This window comes from Callorhinus ursinus, unplaced genomic scaffold, assembly GCF_003265705.2.
Source record: "Callorhinus ursinus isolate GAN/ISIS: 27379988/994484 unplaced genomic scaffold, GSC_fseal_2.0 scaffold2, whole genome shotgun sequence".
NCBI lineage: Eukaryota > Metazoa > Chordata > Mammalia > Carnivora > Otariidae > Callorhinus > Callorhinus ursinus.
The window spans coordinates 91,402,664-91,423,125 of NW_027397064.1; the positions used below are offsets into that span (position 1 = coordinate 91,402,664).

The 20,462-nt window shown below is 34.8% G+C and overlaps 1 protein-coding gene across 7 annotated transcripts in view; it reads right to left on the reverse strand.

The window, feature by feature from the left end:
* R3HDM1 (R3H domain containing 1) overlaps nt 1-20,462 on the reverse strand; it is a 131,849-nt gene that overhangs the window by 80,761 nt on the left and 30,626 nt on the right. For 4 of the 7 annotated variants that reach the window (XM_025856818.2, XM_025856795.2, XM_025856789.2 and 1 more), the window contains 10 exons: nt 19,210-19,269; nt 18,986-19,126; nt 15,169-15,277; nt 14,983-15,078; nt 12,481-12,518; nt 12,348-12,398; nt 12,012-12,238; nt 9,656-9,910; nt 6,388-6,539; nt 338-631 (listed from right to left, as the gene is read on the reverse strand). In XM_025856818.2, coding sequence (XP_025712603.1) covers nt 338-631; nt 6,388-6,539; nt 9,656-9,910; nt 12,012-12,238; nt 12,348-12,398; nt 12,481-12,518; nt 14,983-15,078; nt 15,169-15,277; nt 18,986-19,126; nt 19,210-19,269 — 1,423 coding nt within the window. The remainder of the gene's footprint in view (nt 1-337; nt 632-6,387; nt 6,540-9,655; nt 9,911-12,011; nt 12,239-12,347; nt 12,399-12,480; nt 12,519-14,982; nt 15,079-15,168; nt 15,278-18,985; nt 19,127-19,209; nt 19,270-20,462) is intronic. The other 3 variants (XM_025856837.2, XM_025856828.2, XM_025856810.2) reach the window with 2 other exon arrangements.

Genomic DNA, 20,462 nt, shown 5'->3' on the forward strand with positions numbered 1-20,462 from the left:
AATTCTCCCTAAATTAACCTACTTCTTCCTGAAATACATCATCTTATTTTTATACTGTATTTACCTTATTGTGTTTCTCTTAAGCCAATTAAAACAAATCAGTCAAGAGGAAACCCAAAGGTCGCATATTTTTAACCATCCAGCCAACTGAAGTGTCTACCAGTCATGTGGTTGTCTAGCATATATTTGAGAATCTCCAGAGAAGGGAAGATGATGACCAGCTTTGTTTATACATTGTCACAAATTCTCTCCACGTGAAATTAAGCTCTCTAGTTAGGGTTAAACTGATCTTAAATGAAGAGGTTTCCATGGGAGAAAAGATGAAAAAGCGCCGTACCTGTGGTGAGGGCTGAATATATCCCTGCTGCTGCAGCACAGGCTGGCTGACAGGATGGCCAGAGGCAGAATAGCCAGCAGTAGGGACTGGCTGCCCGGGTGGCAGGGGAGGAGGGGGAGGTGGCGGCGGCGGTGGTGGTGGTGGTGGAGGGGCTGCCGTCATGATATAACCAGACTGCTGTGGGGACTGAAGAACAACAGTGGACTGGAACATGGTGGCATGAGGGTCAGAACCATCTGCAGATGGCTGGCGGGCAAGACTCATGTGGCTAAACTGAGACCCAAGGTTGTCCGGCTAAAAAAGGGAAAAGGGAAAAGTCAGAAATCAGTAAGCCTTCCATACATACTTACCAAAAAGCTTATCAACCAAGCGTATTGAAAAACCCCCACTTCATATATTTTAAGATGATTTGCAGTAGTATGCATTATGGATATCATACATCTACAACAGATATGACTTAATAGAACAGCTTCAATAAAATTAGAACTCTAAGGCAGGAAAGTAGGAATATTACAGTGCTGTCATTACAAATTACTTAGAAAGTGTATCTAGTAGAGTGCATAGCATGCAGAAGAGTAGGGTGTAACAGTATTTCACAATAAAAATGAAAAGACACTTATTTAAATGATTAAAGGCACATTAGGATGTGGAAGTGAAACTGGACATATTTATATTATACACTTAACATTTTCTGAAGGGACCTCAAGGACCAGGTAACTAGCAAGGCATGGTACTAATTTATTCTCTTTACCTCTCTTCCTAAAAGGCAAGATTCTGCTTCTATGACCTCTGTATATCTTAGGATACCTGTTGAATAATACTAGCAAAAACGAAATAAAATATATAAAATCTACCCACCCCAGTCTTCTAATCTCTCAAAAATAATGTGGCCATAAATTCTATTCTTCCCTAGTGTTTTTCAGTCTTAAAGTCAGACGTTAACACAAATTTAATCCAAATGATAGTTTCCTACTGCTTTTGCTACTTGGTGAGCAGGCAGTGGTGTCCAGCCACGAGAGGGTTATGATTTACATGCCATCTGACAAATGTTTTCTCTGACTCAACAGCATAAGGACCAGTTCTGACTGGTCTAGACAATATCACTGAAATGATAAAAATGGGGTTAAAATGGCATCCCCTTGCTCCCAAAGAGACAGAGATTCGCAACAATATGTATCACAATTTGTTAAGAGGAGAATTTTGGAAAAAGTTATTTAAAAAATTGTGGCAATTGAGTTGTCAGTTCAAAGTTGACGTGTCTGCAATTTCTACAGTCGGCTGGTTTTTGCAAAGTACATTATGGCTACAGAGGAGACAAGGGATCGAAAAGGGGAACCTGATTCAATAACTGAAAATATGTGGTTTTTTCCCAATGCTGCTCAGACATACTCTAGCACTATTAGCCTAATTCAATGAATACTTTCAAAAGGGAAAAATGTACCAAAATATACTTATTAGCTGTAATTACATAGTAATCTGGCCAAATATTTCAATTATACACCACCATCAGAGTCATCTCAAAAAAAAAAAAAGTCATTTTCTTATTCCAATTATCCACCATGTTTCAAAACATTTTTGAGGCTATTATGCTATTCTTAATGATGCTTTCCATCTTCTCAATGCTGGCAAAATTTTATTTTTTCAGACTGGAAGTCATTTTTGAAAATCATTCAGAGCCGATGCTGTTAAATAAGGTTGCCGCCAGCTCAAAACAAAAACACTCCCAATAAAAGAAAAACGTTTCTAAAAAGTGTCAAGTGACTTTAAGATATAGCTTACATTTTAACTTGAAAAGTAATGTCAAAATGTGATGCCATATAGTCTGGAAAAATAACAGCATCACTGGGAAAAGTATATTAGGCTGAGACTCATTTTAAGGGAGGAAAGTAACAACTTATTGAATACTGATTTCATGTTAGGCACTAGGCAGGAAGTACTTTACATGGTTATTAACTTAAAGAAGTCACTAGTAACTAGAGAAGGTTACACAGAGAATATATGGCACTGGTGCTTCTAAGCTCTTACTGAGAAGTATAATTTGGGGCATACTTTGGATTGAAGGTGGTATCATTTCTTTACAGTCACAGATTAAATATCTAGGGATCTTCTTTGGAAATATATATAATGTCTTAAGTAGCTGTAAGGTCCAATTCACCCTAATAACTGGTATGTAGTCTAATGGACCTAGGTACTGGGGAAAGAAGAGAAAGCCTTAAACCCAGATGAAAGCTGCCACTCCAGGATTGCAAAGATAGCACTGACCTCAGTGAGAAAAGTAGCTAAACTATCTTAGGACTAGAATACTCAACCTGAAAATCATTTCATTATGAAAAGGCAGGAAAAGATTTGGACTTATATAATCACTGTAATATGCAAATATAACAAATATTTTAACAGTAGAGATTAAATTATTTCTAATACAGGTCAGAAACACTTTTCCAGTATATATGTGTCCAAGACTTTAAATAATCACAGAAGAGCATATCACATTAATCACATTCATGAGCATCCATCACACATCAGCCCACAGAAACAATGCAGGAGGTGAATAGAGATATAGTACCACGGAATATTGCTGGGTGGGTGAGACTGGCAGGAGCGGGGATGGGTAAGGGGCTGTAGAGTACTGAACAGGCTGTGAAGAGGACTGCAGAGGACGAACAGGCTAAGGAATAACAGGTTGGCAAACAATGTTAATGTCAGAATAAAATGTTACAAGAGTTGCATAAAATGGAAAGTTACACTTTTTTGGCAAGAGCTTAAACTACATTTATAAAGTCATCTTATACAATGATATAGGAAACAACAAAAATGATGCTAAATGAAGAAACTGCATAGTAAAAATTTTTAAAGAATACCTAGCTTTAATATACAATTAGGTAATTTTTTCATAAAAATATTTCTCTATTAGATTCACAGAAACAGGTAATTTAGATACTTCAAATCCTATTATCTAACCAAAACCTCCAGGTTAAGTCAGTAAAAGCAAAACCACTCATTCTTACTTCCTCGTTTGATGGAGGAGTTGCTCTGTTTAGCATTATGACACTAGATAATAAAAGAAAACTTCACTCATTATCAGACAATAAAAACTTACACAACATGTATGCCAATTACCATCTCTATTTGATAAGGCATGATTAAATACTCTTTTAGGACAAAAGTGCCTGAATTTTTTGCAATTTTTAAAGAAAAATATACTGTGGGTACCATTAAGAATAACAGCCTAAAGAACCACACACACACACACACACACACACACACACACACACACACAGGCACACACACAAACTTCTCTCTTTTACACAAGGAAGATAAACACATTTTTCTTGCAACTAAAAATTTTTATCGAGAGAGTAGATGCCAGGAGCTAAAAAACTAGTTACTTGAAATTTTTTTTGGTAATGAAATACTCCTGCATTTCAGGAAAATAAAATAAGTTTTATGTTTCCCAGGGACAATCAAAAACAGGTGTTATAAAAAAATGAAAAAAGTTTTCATCATTTCTAAACCTTAAGGAGTACAGCTGATCATCCGCAGGCTAACACTGGCATCTGATTTAGTTTCCCAGTCTTGCATTTATATTATCTAGTTTATTCCGAAGGGGTAATAGACATACTGGCTTAAAGACTCTGGTCATCCACATTACAGGTGGCAATCAGGCTAAGATAAGTTAAGTGACCTGTAGACAGTCATGTAAAGCAAACACTGGAGGAACCCCGGTAATTTTATCTAGTGAAAACTCTTACTTTTGGTTAAAATGTACATATATGAATCTCCCTCTGGACAGTATTTTCTAGAAGAATACTTTACAAAGGCAAAATAAATGAACTGAATAAGATTGCCTAGGAAATAATCTAAATACAGAGAAATTGTTCTGACAACTAAGATGTGTAATGATGAGTTGCACTTCTACCACAAAATCAATGCAAGAGTTTCTAAAAAGTGAAAGTCTTAGGTCAGAATCCCACAAAAAATCTAAAATTAAAGTTAAAGTACTACAAAAGGTAAAAGCTGAAAGATCTATAGAGCCACCGGTCCCTCACTAACCTCTTGATTAGCAATTAGCAAGCTTCCTAATGGATGGCAGCACATACCACACTAAATGAGGTACTGTGGCTCTAGAATTTCCAAAGTACAGGCTATTCGATCTGTTATTAAGTCAGACAACCATTAAGACATAACTTTCTTCCAGACATCTTGACCTACCATGTAAGTGTCAGATGAAACAAGAGCTTTAGACTGCTGGGGGATAAAAGAAAGGGGGGGTCCTACGAGCACCAACGGCATGAATTAACATCTCACAGTGTCAAGTGGTAACCAGACAAATGTGGGCGAGAACACTGCTTGATCAAAGTGAAATTGTGACACCACAGAAAAGAAAAAGCCTTCGCACTTCCTTTCCCTACTTAAATTGCAACTGGCTGCAAAACAACAACCACTTGAAGTGATTGATTTTAAGACACGTAGCCCATCTGAAGGCTTTGGAAATCACAGTATTATTTTGTTTGGTTATGTGAAACTTCATGGATGAATTATCTCAGTGCAAAAAATGGTTACTGAGTATCATTTGTTCGTCAGTTCTCTCTCCTGGTATCTGATGGTGAATTACCTGAAACACCTGAGGCAATACCAGGAAAATCAACCATGAAGTTTGACGCATATCCCAAGATTTCAAATTACAGTCCATTAAGGCTCTATTTCTAAAGTAAGCTGTCTACACCTTCATTTAGGATTGTCTCACCTCTGAATCAGACAAAATTATTTCTAAGAGATAATAATCTGAAATATATAACCATAGATAAACCCTTGAGACTTTTTTGAAGCTGCCAGACAAACATTATTTCCATTGAATGAAATGCAAATCAGGCCTATAAAGCTCCTGGTGAAATACAGAGCACTACAAAGACAATTACATGACAGCACGATGAAGGAAAAACACTTCAGGACCAAACTGAATGAACGCAAGGCACAGAAGGCCAGGGAGGGAGTTTTACGTAGTCTAACGTGTACCTGGAGTTTGTAATCAAATGGGGCTGCGAAGCAGACATGGGAGTCTTTGGAAACAGGTTTAGGCAACTTCCTCTACATGTATTTGTACTGTCTTAGAAGCACAGCAGAAACCTAGAAATCCTTCTACTTTATATAAACTGCCTTGCCTATTAGGAGTTTTAATTGCCAGAGGTACAATTACCTACAAAACTTTCAAAATATTTGATAATCTTATCAAACTGCTCATATGTTCTTCACCCTTGCAATACAAACGATATAACTTGTGAGCAAAACTAATGAAATTTCTCCAGTTCAAGTTTCCCACCATACTTCTTTCATACATCATCAGAAAGTATTCTGCAAGTTCTCACCAGTGGAATATTTAGATCGTCTTATGGGGAAAAAGAGGTGCAACTAACTGTACAAACTGTCTTTGAGATGTTACACAACGTTTAAAAGATAGAATAAAATAAAAGAATTTATACTGGTATAATCAGGTTCCCCAAGGATGAATAACACATCTATAGGGGAAAAATGTGAAAGTGTATGTGTAAACTCTAAACATTTATACAAATTCAAGACACTACTAAGAGTGATTCTGTGAATTCTAATTTGGAGTGTTTTTGCCTCTCTCTTTCATAAGGTAGGTGGGATGGAGGGTAACCTCCAGAACTTGAGCAACTCAACTCAGTTTCTTCTATCTTCTTGATCTGTTGAACCTTAGAGGAACTTACTTTGCTCAGTGGGATAGTCTTTTTTTTTTTTTTTTATTCCTTTTCTCCATTTCTTGCTGTTGTAGAATAGGGAGAACATACTCACCACATAAGCTCATAAGACACAAAATTTCCTTCTTTCCAATATACACTCTATATTTATTAGCTGAAAATCCTGTGAAGTTAACCTTTCTTCCTACAAGCAGGGAATGGGACATCACTGGTACAGAATATTAAAGTTCTAAGAAATACTTAGGTATAATTGGGTAATTATAATTAGTGAGTTTAATCCCAAATATGCAAAAGCGGATGAACTTAGCATTATGTAATCATGGATATGTGCACCTGTGAGAAAATGTGATTAGCTGCTTGTTGTTGAGGTGGTGGAGGTGGCAAAGGTGGCTGTGGAGGTCCAGGCACTTGGGTTCTAACTGGTTGTTGAGTCATAGGAGGATTATACACAACTGGACTTCCATCTGGGTTTATGAAGGGCTGACCTGAAAAATTAAAAGAGGAGGGAAAAAAATACTTTAACCATAGAGATCGAACATAGGTCATTCTATGAATAATTTACAACACATGTCTATAATCCTTATTCACAATCCTCAAGACCCAGGTTTCTGAAAACCAAAAGATTTACTCAGCAGGGGAAACAAAGTCTGACCTTGCAAGAGGTTATTTTAATACTCTTTAAATTTTTCTCACTTAGTGTAAAAATTTGAAAACTGTGCTGCAGTGTTTTACTATAGGGGTGCTGCTCCAAAATCTACTGAAGTTATTTAATAATATGTAGTGTTTTTTGAAAACCTCTGAATCCTGAAACATCTTGCTCCAGGGACTCAGGTATAGGACTGTGGTCCTGTAGTGCTGTAACACAATTCAGTTTTAAGAAAAAATTCTTGAATTTGGGATACTGGAATATTACTAATTAGCCTGTATCAGGTGGTGAGAAAGAGCTAATTTACAGACCACACTGCGTATACTTTAGTGATATTAACACTGGATGAAAATTAAAAATGGTTGATAGCTTCAAATTTCAAATCATGGACTCGATGGCAGAGTCCTTATTTTATAACTTCTAAAATAATTTCTTTTTAATTCCAGTGAGCTTGATTCATAGGTGAGAGAAAACTTTTGTATTGATTTTGTGGCTTTTTGTTATTGCTTACTAATTACGGGGGGATATCTGAAGTGCTTAAGTAAATAAATTCTATTCTCTTTTCTATATATACATTCTAAACAACTTTTTTTTTATTATAGAAAGTAATATTTTTATTGTGGGAAAATAACCAATAGAGATCAAAAGAAAATAATCTTATGGTTAACAATTTAGATACCTTCTTCCAGACTTTTTTTTCAATGCATATGTAAATAAATTCACAAAAATTTGTATTTTTCCTTATCCTATATAGTATATTATTTAAAAAAAAAAAAAAGAAAACAGGGGTGCCTGGGTGGCTCAGTCATTAAGCGTCTGCCTTTGGCTCAGGTCATGATCCCAGGCGTCCTGGGATCGAGTCCCACATCGAGCTCCCTGCTCCGCGGGAAGCCTGCTTCTCCCTCTCCCACTCCCCTGCTTGTGTTCCCTCTCTCACTGTCTCTGTCAAATAAATAAATAAAATCTTGGGCGCCTGGGTGGCTCAGTTGGTTAAGCGACTGCCTTCGGCTCAGGTCATGATCCTGGAGTCCTGGGATCGAGTCCCACATCAGGCTTCCTGCTCAGCAGGGAGTCTGCTTCTCCCTCTGACCCTCTTCCCTCTCATGCTTTCTATCTCTCATTCTCTCTCTCTCTCAAATAAATAAATAAAATCTTTAAAATAAAAAAATAAAAAAATAAATAAAATCTTAAAAACAAAACAAAAAAACAAAAAGAAAAAGGACTATGTGACATACACGATGATATATCCATGTAGAATGGAAGGAATACAGAAGAAAGAGAAATTTGACTGAATAATAGTTCTTAAAACTGTTTTCATAATATCCTTTCTTCCATGGTAAATCCCCATCCCCATTTTTTTTGGAACTTATGACATATAATAAAATAAAATAATTGTGGGGAGAGAAGAATATACTGTCCACTGATACCAAGAGGACAAATTCCTTCAAATTCAAGTCATATTGGGTATTTATTGATGGTTAAATAATTATGAAAAAAATGGTGGAGAAGATTTGGGTGGAGGCATGTTTTAAAAGTAACTTGAGGACTGTCTGGAAAAAGTTGGATGTGTTGCCATGCTGTTCTCAAAAAGCAAAGAGACCACTTTTGGACACATTAAGACTACAATTCAATTTCAGGTTGATCAGTTGCTCACTCTATCATTTCCTATTCAGTTGAACCTTTCATATTATCAAAAACTCATTAACTAAGATGTTTTGAATGAAAAATAATAGTAAACAGTAAATTAAGTCATCTTATATCCTGCTTCAGGAAAACAAGAAGTTTAGTAATATAATAAATCTGAAGGATAGGAAGATAATGGTTATTAAGCAAAAACTGAATTTCTGAATAGTCAGTTACTCAATTCTTATAATAGAAACAATAGTCTCAACACTTTATCTTAAAAAAGAGATGCAAAGAAATCTGAAGGTAACGAGTTCCAAGCCATGGTCTTCTCTACAACGAACAAAAGGAAAGGTTCAGGAGCACACACTGACCCTGATACTCTCACCTGTACCTACCTTGCCCAGCTACTAATGTATGATGTGACCACATCAGTTAAGTGTGAGAATTTCTAAGGAAGGTTATCAAATGATTTGTAAGATTGTTCTCATTATCTCACAAAATTATTGGACTATAATACTGTGAATAGAGACCAAGACTTCATGTGATCTTTCAAAGATCATGTTTTCCATATTTGTTCATACTGCATGCATAATGAAACATATTATGACTACAGTTTCTGAGTCTCTGAGGTTCAGTTTCCTTATCTGTAAATGAAGATTTCACCTACCTAATAGGGTTGTTATGATTATAAATAATGTATTTAAAGCACCTAACACATTACATGACACATAGTAAATGCTTAATAAATGAGAATTATTACCTAACTGGAAGAATATGTGTCTTCAATATTAATTCATAAAGACTACCTAGTTCCTTTTACTAATAATAATAATAAGAAGAAGAATAAGAATAAGTCCCTTACCTTTTCCTCAGTAGAAAACAATTACCATATTCAGGAGAACAATTACTTATAGGTTCTTTCTACTTCATTCTATAACGAATAAGAGCTGCTTATTTTCTCCTTCTTCATGAAATGTATACTATTTTCCCCAGGATAATTTTTATTTTTTTAAATCAAATAAAGTTCTTTGAATGGTGGTTGTCTTATTTCTAGGAAATGAACTGTTTTTTTCAATTATGGTTAGGCATTATTTGGCCTAAAAGATGACATCTGGATGTTACAAAGAGAAAAATACTTTTTTGATATAAATATGTCTTAGAACATTTTCTAGCAGAAATGTTTTATTAAAGTTCTAGGGAAAATGCTAATTACTCATGAAAAATAAAAAGCTGACAACACATATACAAATAATACATTTAGTACATTCTTTAATTTTCAATAACTCCTGCTATCTCAACTGAAATAAACACCTTTTTCTGGATACCAACCTGTTTGTGGGTTGATCAGAATACTGCCAGGTGGTATGCCTGCCGCTTCCAAGGGAAGCAAAAAGAAGCTAGTGCTAGGAGATGCGACTTGCCCATTTAGGCCACCATCAAAGGAAAGAGAGCTATGAGTGCTGACAGTTGGATAGACGACAGGTGCGCCATGAGAAGACTGGCTGAGAGCTGTACCTGGAAGAGGCTGCTGGATGTGAGAAAGAGAGCCCGTAGATGACCCTACACTACCAGAAGACTCAGAACCTAGGGGAGGAGTAATGAAAAATATGGATTTTTTAAACCTCATATAAAAACGCAGGTTTTAAATACGTAACAATAAAATTCACATTGCATAACATGCGGTTACTACATAAAAGCATTGGGTATTTTTGATTTACTGTATAATTTTGCTTCCCCTCCCCATCATGAACAAGTTTAATACAGCAAACTGATCACATAAGTTGTCAGAGATGTCATAGCGAAGGCATGCAACTTAAGCAAGTTTATAATACCACCAGCTACAGACAGCCACAAAAAGCACATTACCCACATTCCCCAAAGCACAAGGTTATGTACATTTTACCTTTTTAGATTAATACTTAGGAATATACAGATTATAATTTTCCCCCAGGAAAAAGAACATAGCACAGCCAAATGCCCAAAACCTCTTATATCAGAAACCCCTTATCTATAAGAACACAGAAAGATTAAGAATAGTGTAGGAGATAACAAAAATGATAAATTCTCTATCAAGAGAAACAATTGTGAAGTTTCACTGCAGAGTTCCATTTTTAAGCTCATAATCATAGCATCTTCCTATAATGTAAAGTCAACTTTGCATTTTTTTTCATATCAAGGGACAAAGATAGCATGAAAAATAATCTAAGTACTTATATTAGCATCAGTTTAAAATTTATTTTCACTAAACTTAGTAAATTTGATAATTTATTTTTAACTGTTTTCACTCCTGCAATCTTATTTCCTTTTCTATTACCCAGAGACTGAAAATGTCACTGACTTTAAGGATAATAGCTAAAAGTGGATAATAAGACAATCAAAGAAGGAAAAGATTTTGAAAATGTATATAGTTAATTAGGTTTTGAATAAGAGTTGACTCTGGGATGGAGAATTAATCTTTAATGAATGAAATCAACAAATATGATACACTATACAGATCTGCCTTCTGAAGGATAACTTCTATTTTAAGTTGTGCCAAATGACTACTGATAAAAACCCTATCAAAAATAATTTTTCCCTATTAAAAGAGGTGATGTTTCTTTTCACCTCTGAAGATAATACAAATTAAAAACAGTAGACGATCTTAAATGTTTTTATTCAGCAGTATGTGCCTAAGTGACATTCTCATAATTTTTTTCTGTTGTGATGACTGAGTGGCCATTTTCCAAATAAATGCGTATCTTGTACATATGCATATTTTTATATTAATAAAATTTACCTATCTCTAGCAATATTCTATCATATACACTAAGACATTTTTAATATCCATATTATAAGCTGAAAAGGTGACAAGTGCAATTCATAAGCCTTAACAATTTAAAGCACTGACTATAGATAAGGTTTAAAAAAAAAATACTCGGCTACCTTCAAATCTCTCCCTTTGACTGTTATCTGTACAATACCATATGTCTAGGCTAAACCAAATAAGCTAAAGATAGCCATTTCTGCTAACTTTCAATGCTTATTTTGGGATAAAAATAAAGATCTATAAGGATTCTAAGAGAGACGTGAGCTTCTTTAGTACTGAACCCAGTTGGTGAAGGTGAAGAGAAAGTGTATGAGCCTAAATGTCAGGCACTGTAAAAGCAAAGAAACTAGGAAAATGAGGATGTTACTGAAATGTTTACTCATTCACTATAATTACATCACATTATTTTTCCTTAGTTTTAAAATTCCTGAGAAACTTCTTGACAATTTTATTGATGTTTTGAATAGCAAACGAAGGACTTTATCATGAAAAATGCAATCAATAATTGATAGTATTAGCTGAAAATGCAATCCATGTTAAATAATCCTGGGTGAGAAATGAGGCCTTCCAATTATAAATAAGCAATGAAGAATTTCCAACCACCTCTGGGGACTCAAACAGGAGATGACATTTTACTGAACTAACTTGATTAAGTTTATGTCACAACAGAGAATTTTTACTATAATTGATGTTTGTAATTCTCTCTCCAACAGAGAACGAATCTTAATATATATATTACCTCTTAAGTACTGTGGAGGTGTTCAATGCACTGCTGGTAAGAATTTTATATATTAGGATAACTGCAAAAGCCACATGATTAATGGGTAAGACAATAAGAAACTAATGTTTGATTGCACAGCTGTAGATAAATATTTATACCTGTTTTTGAAAGCCTGCCTATGCTTTTGCTGCTCCCAGAACTATCACCTCTTGTCAGGACTGAGATTCCACTGAAGCTGCTGGCTTTAGTTACAGCAGGCTTGAAGTTTCGGAGAGAACTGTCAGAATCCGTGCTGCTCCAGGGTCGTGGTTCAGAATACTTCAGCTCATTCTCAGTGCTGCTTTGATGGCTATTTGTTGACCTCCCCGAAGCATCTTTATTAACTCTGTAATTTAGAAATACAACTTTAAGAAGCTAATAGGAACAAAAGGGGAAAGAATAGAGAAGAAAATGCTTTGAAATTTCAATACAGCATGAAAACATGCTTCCAATACCTAAATATCTGACGCCTCTGCTGGGTACTACTAGCATCCTCATCTTGGATTCTGTTGGCATTTTAATAAGACATTTTAATTTTTATTAGCATCAGTCAGATAGTTAACAAACGAATGTTAAAAATTCCCTCACCTTTTGTCAATAATATAATTCTCTTGGGAACACAGGGACTAGAAAGAAAGAATAGATATAAAAAGTTGAGCTTTTGTCAAATACAGCATGCATCTGTAAACCAATGATGACAATCAAAATCATATGTAATAATATTTAAAAAGTATCACCCACATTGTCCACAAAATCCAAAATAAATAATAATGAAATTATTTCTGGCTTAGAGACACCATGCATTCTTTTAACAGATATACATCTTGAAGCCATTCATTTTTGTGGTACAGATTAATCTGAAATAAATATTCTCTTCCAAACAAGTGAAGTCATTTTCATGATTATATATTAAAGGTATACACCAATCTGTAGATTCTACCCCATTCACTCAACAAATAGTTTGATCACCTGTGCTTTGGCTGTGGCTGTAGCAATGAACAAGCAGCTATACCTCAATGTAGCTCATAGCCAAACTCTTCTAATGCTATTAACCTAGCTCAGGCAACCATTCTTCCTTTTATTATTACGACAGTCTTCTTCTTTTTTTTTTAAAAGATTTTATTTATTTATTTGACAGAGAGAGACAGCGAGAGCAGGAACACAAGCAGGGGGCGTGGGAGAGGAAGAAGCAGACTCCATGCTCAGCAGGAAGCCCGATGCGGGGCTCGATCCCAGGACCCTGGGATCATGACCTGAGCCGAAGGCAGACACTTAACCAGCTGAACCACCCAGGTGCCCCTTATGACAGTCTTCTAACTAGTTTTCCAGCTACCACTTTTTGCCCCTTTCATCCAATTTAAACAACAGAAACCACAGCAGTCTCTCTAAAATGTCAATCTGATCATGCGTCTTCCCTCAATAGCTCCCTCATGTTCTAGCACAGGGGTCAGCAAACTATGTCAGCCACCTGTTTTTGCAAATAAAGTTTTACTGGCACACAGCCATGCCCAACCATTTATGTATTTTCTAGGCCTGCTTTCACATTAAAAAGGCAGATGTGAGTTGTTGCATAAAGACTGCATGGCTCTAAAAGCCTAAAATACTAATTATCTGGCCCTTTACAGAAAAAGTTTGCTGACTCCTGCTCTAACTAAAAGCCCAACCACCTTAACCAGCTTTCGTGGTCAAGTCATCTGCTTCCTGCTTATTTCTCTAATCTAAACTTTCCTCACTTTCTCTGTCACCTAGGCTATAGTCCAGCTTCTCTGAATCTTTTAATTCCTTATCTGTCAAGTTCTCCTTTATCTCTGGGCCTCTGCAAATACTGACCCTCTACTTAAGAGGTCTCCTCTTGGAAGCTAACTCTCCCCCTCACGCCTCAGTTCTGGTTTGTGGTGCTTCTCAGCTGTGTCCTTTATTTTACCATCACGTCTCTGCACAAATCATACACCATACTGTCATTACCTGGTGATTTATTGGGGTAAAGACTTTATAAACTAGAGAGAGAAATACATCTAGTTTAGGCTCTGAGTGCAGCAGACCTGGGCTAAAATCTCAACTCTGTCATTTTCTAGCTACACAATCTTTTGCTATTTTATTCAGCCTCCTAGAACCTCAGTGTCTTCATCTGTAAAATACAAACAGTGATAGTATCTACCATATATAGGATTGCTTGGGGGATAAATTATTTTAACTGTTCATGGATATGTCCTCCAGTGCCCAGCATAGCACATACTATTGGTGCTCAATAAGGTTTGTATGAGTATTAACTGATAGTTTAGATTTTAATGTTACTCTTTGTTTTTTTAATATGGAGGAAATCTTTATCTCTGGGAGTGTTAACACAAATTACATGCATTCATATGTCCTTGAATAATACCTAGTACTGTACAGAATGGGTACTTAATAGACACAAGTAAAACCAAACCGGGTCTCTTCTCAAATACATGTATAAAATAATTAGCCACTTGAAAGATTTTTCATATAATCACTTAAAAGTAGAAAACAAATATAATCTAAAAATTAATTAATTTTATTTATTTATTTGTTTTTTTAAAAGTAGGTGCCACACCCAGTGTAGAGCCAATGCGGGGCTTGAACTCACAACCCTGAGATCAAGACCTGAGCCTAGATCAAGAGACCAACTCTTAATTGACGAAGCTACCCAGTTGCCCCTAATCAGTTTTATTTTAAAAGAAGAAACAAGTTACTTATCGAGAAAAGTCTACTACTGAGAAGAATTTAGAGTACATGATTTTGTAGACTATGACCAATGTTCTTAAAATCTCAAGTCTGTGAGAGGTCTGGAAGAAAAAAAAATTACACAAACTATATACTCAGTCTGATATACTGCTCCTGTAGTCTATCTGCATGCAACATTTGAAATATTTATCTAACTGCTTCAATGCAGCATTTTATAAGCTATTAAATTATATGAACAAGAGCGATCTCAATATTTCTAATAAGTGACTTTATACATAACAAATATGGTTACAAATAAATGATCAATAGATGAAAGAAGGAAAGAGTTCCTGTAATGCAATTAGTATACATCCTAACAGTGAGGTCTAAATCTAAGTCAGTACATACATCTTGGGAAAATATTCGGTCTCTAGCTCTCTGGTACTCTTCTTCCCTTTCTTCTATAGATTTGCTTCTTCTGTCATCTTTCAAACGTATTCTCATCTAAAGAAACAAGGACAATTAATTCTTGGGAAAATGATCTACTGGTATAAGTCCTGGACCTAGAAAAAAGCTGCAACTGTCACAGATTACCTGGTTATCATCTTTGTCAAAGCTGGAGTTATCTCTCTTGAGGATATATCGTTTCTGAAAATCTTCACCTTTATCATCCTTAATATGTTCATTGAATTTCTGATCAGGTCTAAAAAAACCCCACGGGAACAGAAGAGATAGTACACATTATTTACAGTAAAGTTAAATATAATATTTTATGTTATCAAAGCAATAAAAAATTACCACTCACTAGTGCCTCTAATAATTAATACTTGTGTTATCTCATTCACTCTTCATAATAATCTTAAGAGAAAATATTAACCACCTTATGTTACGATTGAAAGGCCATTATGAAAAATACACTGTGGGCTCTGGAATCAGACTGCTTGGGTTCAAACATTCAGCTTTACCACTTTAGTTGCTTTAGGATATGCACAAGTTACTTAACCTTTCTGTTCCCTAGTTTCCTCATTTATAAATTGAATTATAGTATACTCACTTCATAGGCTTGCTCTGAAAAGGAAATGAATTAACAGATGAACAGCACTTAAAACAGTAAATACTCAACAGAAGTTTGTTATTATTATAAATAATACTAAAAAAAACTGAGGGTCAAATGGCTTAAGCAACTGTCCAGGGTCAAGGGCAAGCGCATGGCTGAGTTGGAGCACCAGTACGTCAGACTCAAAGTCTATTTATCCTTTTTGCATTGCCTCCTCTAAATCTAAGAAAAAATTCCAGGAGAAAGAAAAAAGTATATAGTACTTCATCTTATGTTACATTCTTACAGTACCTGGTTTGGTGTGACATAATTTAAAGTAATAAAATATTTTGTGGTTGAATTACCTAACACCTAAGAGGCTCATTCAAAATGCTACCAAGTTATCAAGAATTCTTAATTATAGCAGGGTATAAATTTGTTTTATATTACTCGGAACAGGTCAAAAAATAATTCTTTTTTTGGAGGTTAAAACTTCATTAAAGTTTTGGACCTCAAGGAATAATTATGAAATCGTAACAATGGCTGAATGGTCTTTCCTCTATAGAAATGTTTCAAGTTCTAATGAGATCCAGAAGACAGACATAAGGTTATGTTCTGTGGAAAATTAAAATTATGTAAAACTTCACTTTCTAAAATATATTGTCAGCTTCAACAAATTAATTTAATACTCTTGTGACTTAATAACATCTTATTATAAAATTGGAATTATTCTTTTGAAATACATGATACATAAAAATATATTTAGAGGCACAAAGAAAGTCTAACTGAACCTGAGTAGATTTTTACATATAGTTTAAATATGTATTATACAGGGACATAATGTATTGGGAATATTCCAAGCAAATTTCTAAACCAAATAAACCTAAGTAATGGTATCTTCAGCAAACGTGACCATATATATATATCATTATATATAATGTTCAAGTAACTCTTCTGAATATGTTTTAACCTAGTGAATTTTTAATAAAGTACTGTTTCTACATCCTGTCAAATTATGCAAAAGGAGATTTAAAAATAAGAATTATCTAAGTAAGCTGGAGAAATCTCTACTTTAAAATATACTCAGATAAGTGAAACAAGAGCAGATCTCCACAAAGAGCTACATACATAACTAGGAAGAACAATAAAAAGAGTAAAAACAATTTCATGACCAAAATGATGAGGAAAAGACTGCTTTCTTTAGTGGGAGTTTGAAAGATTATTTAGTTCTGAAGATGGTAGTAGGTTATTTCTGTCACATGACTACCTGCTTACTTTTATCAACTATTTTTATAGCTGTTCAAAGTCATATTTTCTTCTTGAAGGAGTCTATACTTAGATGAGAGATTCTTATTCCAAAGTCAACTATAATGTTTGACCTAAGGCCTGGTAACTTTTCTAAAGCAGCTGGATTCCCACACCAAATAGCATTGGCAGGCATTTCAGCTAACCTTAAGACTGTCTTACCTCTTTCTTTTATAGATGCCTGATATTACTGCCCTGCAATCGCCAACTTCCCGCTCCATTGAGACACCCCAGTGGACACCGGGTTGTTGACATCCACAACACCACTGGTTCAAGGCTGGAGCGGGTAATTTGCCTATGAGGAAAAGGTAAGTTTGCATTTATTCAATGTGGAGCAGATCTCTAAGGTTTTCTGATTTACAACCTTCTTCATATTTCAGAAGATATAAAATAAGAATACAGTGTAACTTCAATGATCTGAATGTCTAGTTATAATTACATTACTGATCTATTCTTCTTTAAGTACATCATGAACATCTGTGTTTAGCTCAACTTTTGATGACTTTGATAAAGAGATTCCTAAAGCTTTCTGACACCATTCATAGCATTCAAATAACTGAGGTTACACTGTATCGAAAACCTTAGAGTCATCAGTCGAAATGTTAGACAAAATGCCTGCTAATGTACATGTGGTTGGGTATCCAGCAGCTCTGAGTAATGTTGAAAGGTATTGGCTAAATGAATTAGAGTTCTATTCACCTTCAGTTCAGCTCATATCTTATGGTTACTTGAGCTATAACGAATTGGGCAAAGACTAATTGATGAGGATATTTTTAAGAGTAAGGGACAAGTAGAGGAAAATTAAATCAGATTCACATTTGCAATAGGTAAAATATAATCTCTAAAGAAAGACAAGATCCTTTTCAAAGACATCTATCTTCATTAATTCTAAATGTAGGAACAAAAATTTAAAAATACTAGGTTCCACCGCTGTTATCTATTTAGTTGACAAAATATCATATAAAATGAAAAAAAAAAAAAGAAAAAATACCATATGAAATGGAAGAAAACCAACTTTGTTCCAGTAAACAATATGGCAGCTGTAAGAGTAAAGGCCATTATAACAGAAGGGATGTGAGTGAATTAAATACAACCATGCAAATTGAATGGTTCATAGATAAGACCCTAAGAGAAATACACCTTCAAGAAAAGCAGAAAAATAATTAATTTTAGCATTATCTATGTCGTCTGAAGCTGACTGCTGCTCATTACCACAGACCCACTCCTGCCACATATGAAATTGATATAGAAAATGTTCCCTTAAATAAGCAGATTACCACCAAAGTATAAATATTAGCTGAAATCAACTAGCTGTTTTAGGATTAGTTTTACAAATAGGCAGAAGAGGTGCTATATACATGTTAAAATTTTAGGTGCCTCTGCATTGGGCCTTTTGCTTCCAAATATCAGCAATGATGATATAATTCAGCAACACTATAAAGCTATCACTTTTTAAAGCAAATGGCTCCTCTTAACTCCTTAAAAACTTTACCTCAGTCAATTATACATAGCTCAGAAGGGGGATACAACATTATGGATAATACTATATTAATCAACAGTCCCACCTTCTTGAGATTTGTGGGATAAAGAAGCAAAACTAGAGGCTGAAAGGATGGTAAAATGATGGGAGATTAATTGAATGTGCGGGTGTCAAAATCTGCCTTAAAAAAAATTTTTTTTACACTATGTTAACTAACTTGAATTTAAAAAACCAAAACAAGCAAAACCCCCCAAATTTGCTTAAAGTTGGCCACAGCTATCTAAATTACATTAACTAAAAAATCCAAGTGAATGGTTTTCAAACATCACTGATAGGACTTCTCAAGTTCTTTTGTTTTTGCGCTTTTAAACCAGTCCTCACTGATCTGCCTTATTTTAGTCTAGACTGGTTCATTTTGTATCTAGTGCACTAAAATACATTTTATGTATTTTTTGGCCCTATTACATAAGGTTGTCATAACACTTAATTAGGCTGCTAAAACGTGGAAAACCTTGGATGAAAGGTGCTGTAGAAAGATAAAGGATGGTCACATACATACTTAACAAATGCCTATATTTGTTGATACTTACATTCTTGTATTACTAGTTTTGTTTACTATGACAGACTTCCCACTCTGATCAACATTGTGGTCTAATCCAAAGTAAGCAGCTACTCTGTGTAATAGCATCCTATGGTAAGATGTCATTGGGGGAAATTTTTTACGTGGAGACCTAGGAATAGAAGAAAAACTAATTTAGTAAATCAAGGAGAACTATGATGACAATTTGTTTTCTTGTTAAATGTCAGGACTTACTCATTATTACCAATGAAATCTAAAATTTCTTGTTCCAATTTCAACAGCATCATTCTGTCCCTGAAACAAAATATGAAGACTCATATATAAAACTTAACACTGAAATAATCATAAATACTGAATTATTATGGCTAAATTTTTCCCTAAAAACTGCACTTTGAGGAATATCGCAAACTTGATGCCAGAATATATACATGACTTCTAAAAAAGTAATGTTTAGAAAAAATAAAAGATGACTTTTTAAAATTTTTTTATTATGGAAAATTTCACACATACACAAATGTATGGAGAACTGTGTAATGAATCTCAATGTAACCTTTACCCAACTTCAACAATTACCAACATGTGGCCATTCTTAAAACAGATATATTTTGATCTGCTAAGTATCACTATGTTGGAGTCTCTTCTGTAGATACATGGATAATAAGAGCATATTAATCTTTACTTCCTTAATAAAGCTGAGAAATAGCAGGAACACAGACATCTTTAGTTAGGCTCATGACTTTGTTATCCTGAATTCTATAGAAACAGTACTCTAAAGAACATGCAATGCCAGTAATAACAGGAATACTCCTGTGGGACTCTAATGCTAGTATACAGATGGAATTATAGCAGAGAAGTATGAATTACATTACTAATTTTAACTCAGAAGGAGAAGCCTTTTCAAAATCTGTAAACTTGCATTAAACATTTTTAAGACTTTGGGAATTTTTGCCATAAAAATAAAAAATGAACCCAAGGCTTCCAATATGAAAAATAAATAAGGACTCTACGGAGAACCTGCACGTGCTCCTTTAGACCACTAGGGTCCTATTTAATGCACATATGCTGTAACGAATATTAACCGTATCACTACTCCCTGAAGGACCTCCTTGCTCACATACCAAGGACATGGCTCAAATGAGTGTTCTTGTGCTCAATGGAAATTTCATGTGCATGTGAAACACTCTGAGAACCTTCAAACTAGAAGTAGCTTTACAGATCTTTCAGTTCTGTCCCTGAATTTTTAGAGATCATTAAAACTAGGCTAAAGTTTAATGTTTTCCTCTCAAATAAACAATACAGAGTAGAATCATCTAACTCTAATAGGACAGAGGATGTGGTGCCCCTGCTTAAGCTGCCTGAAAGTCTATACTATACATCAGCCCTGAGTTTGACCTCCTTCTAGTTGCAAAGAAGTCTCATAAAAACCGAGTAATATTTGACATATATATATATATATATATATATATATATATATATATATATATATA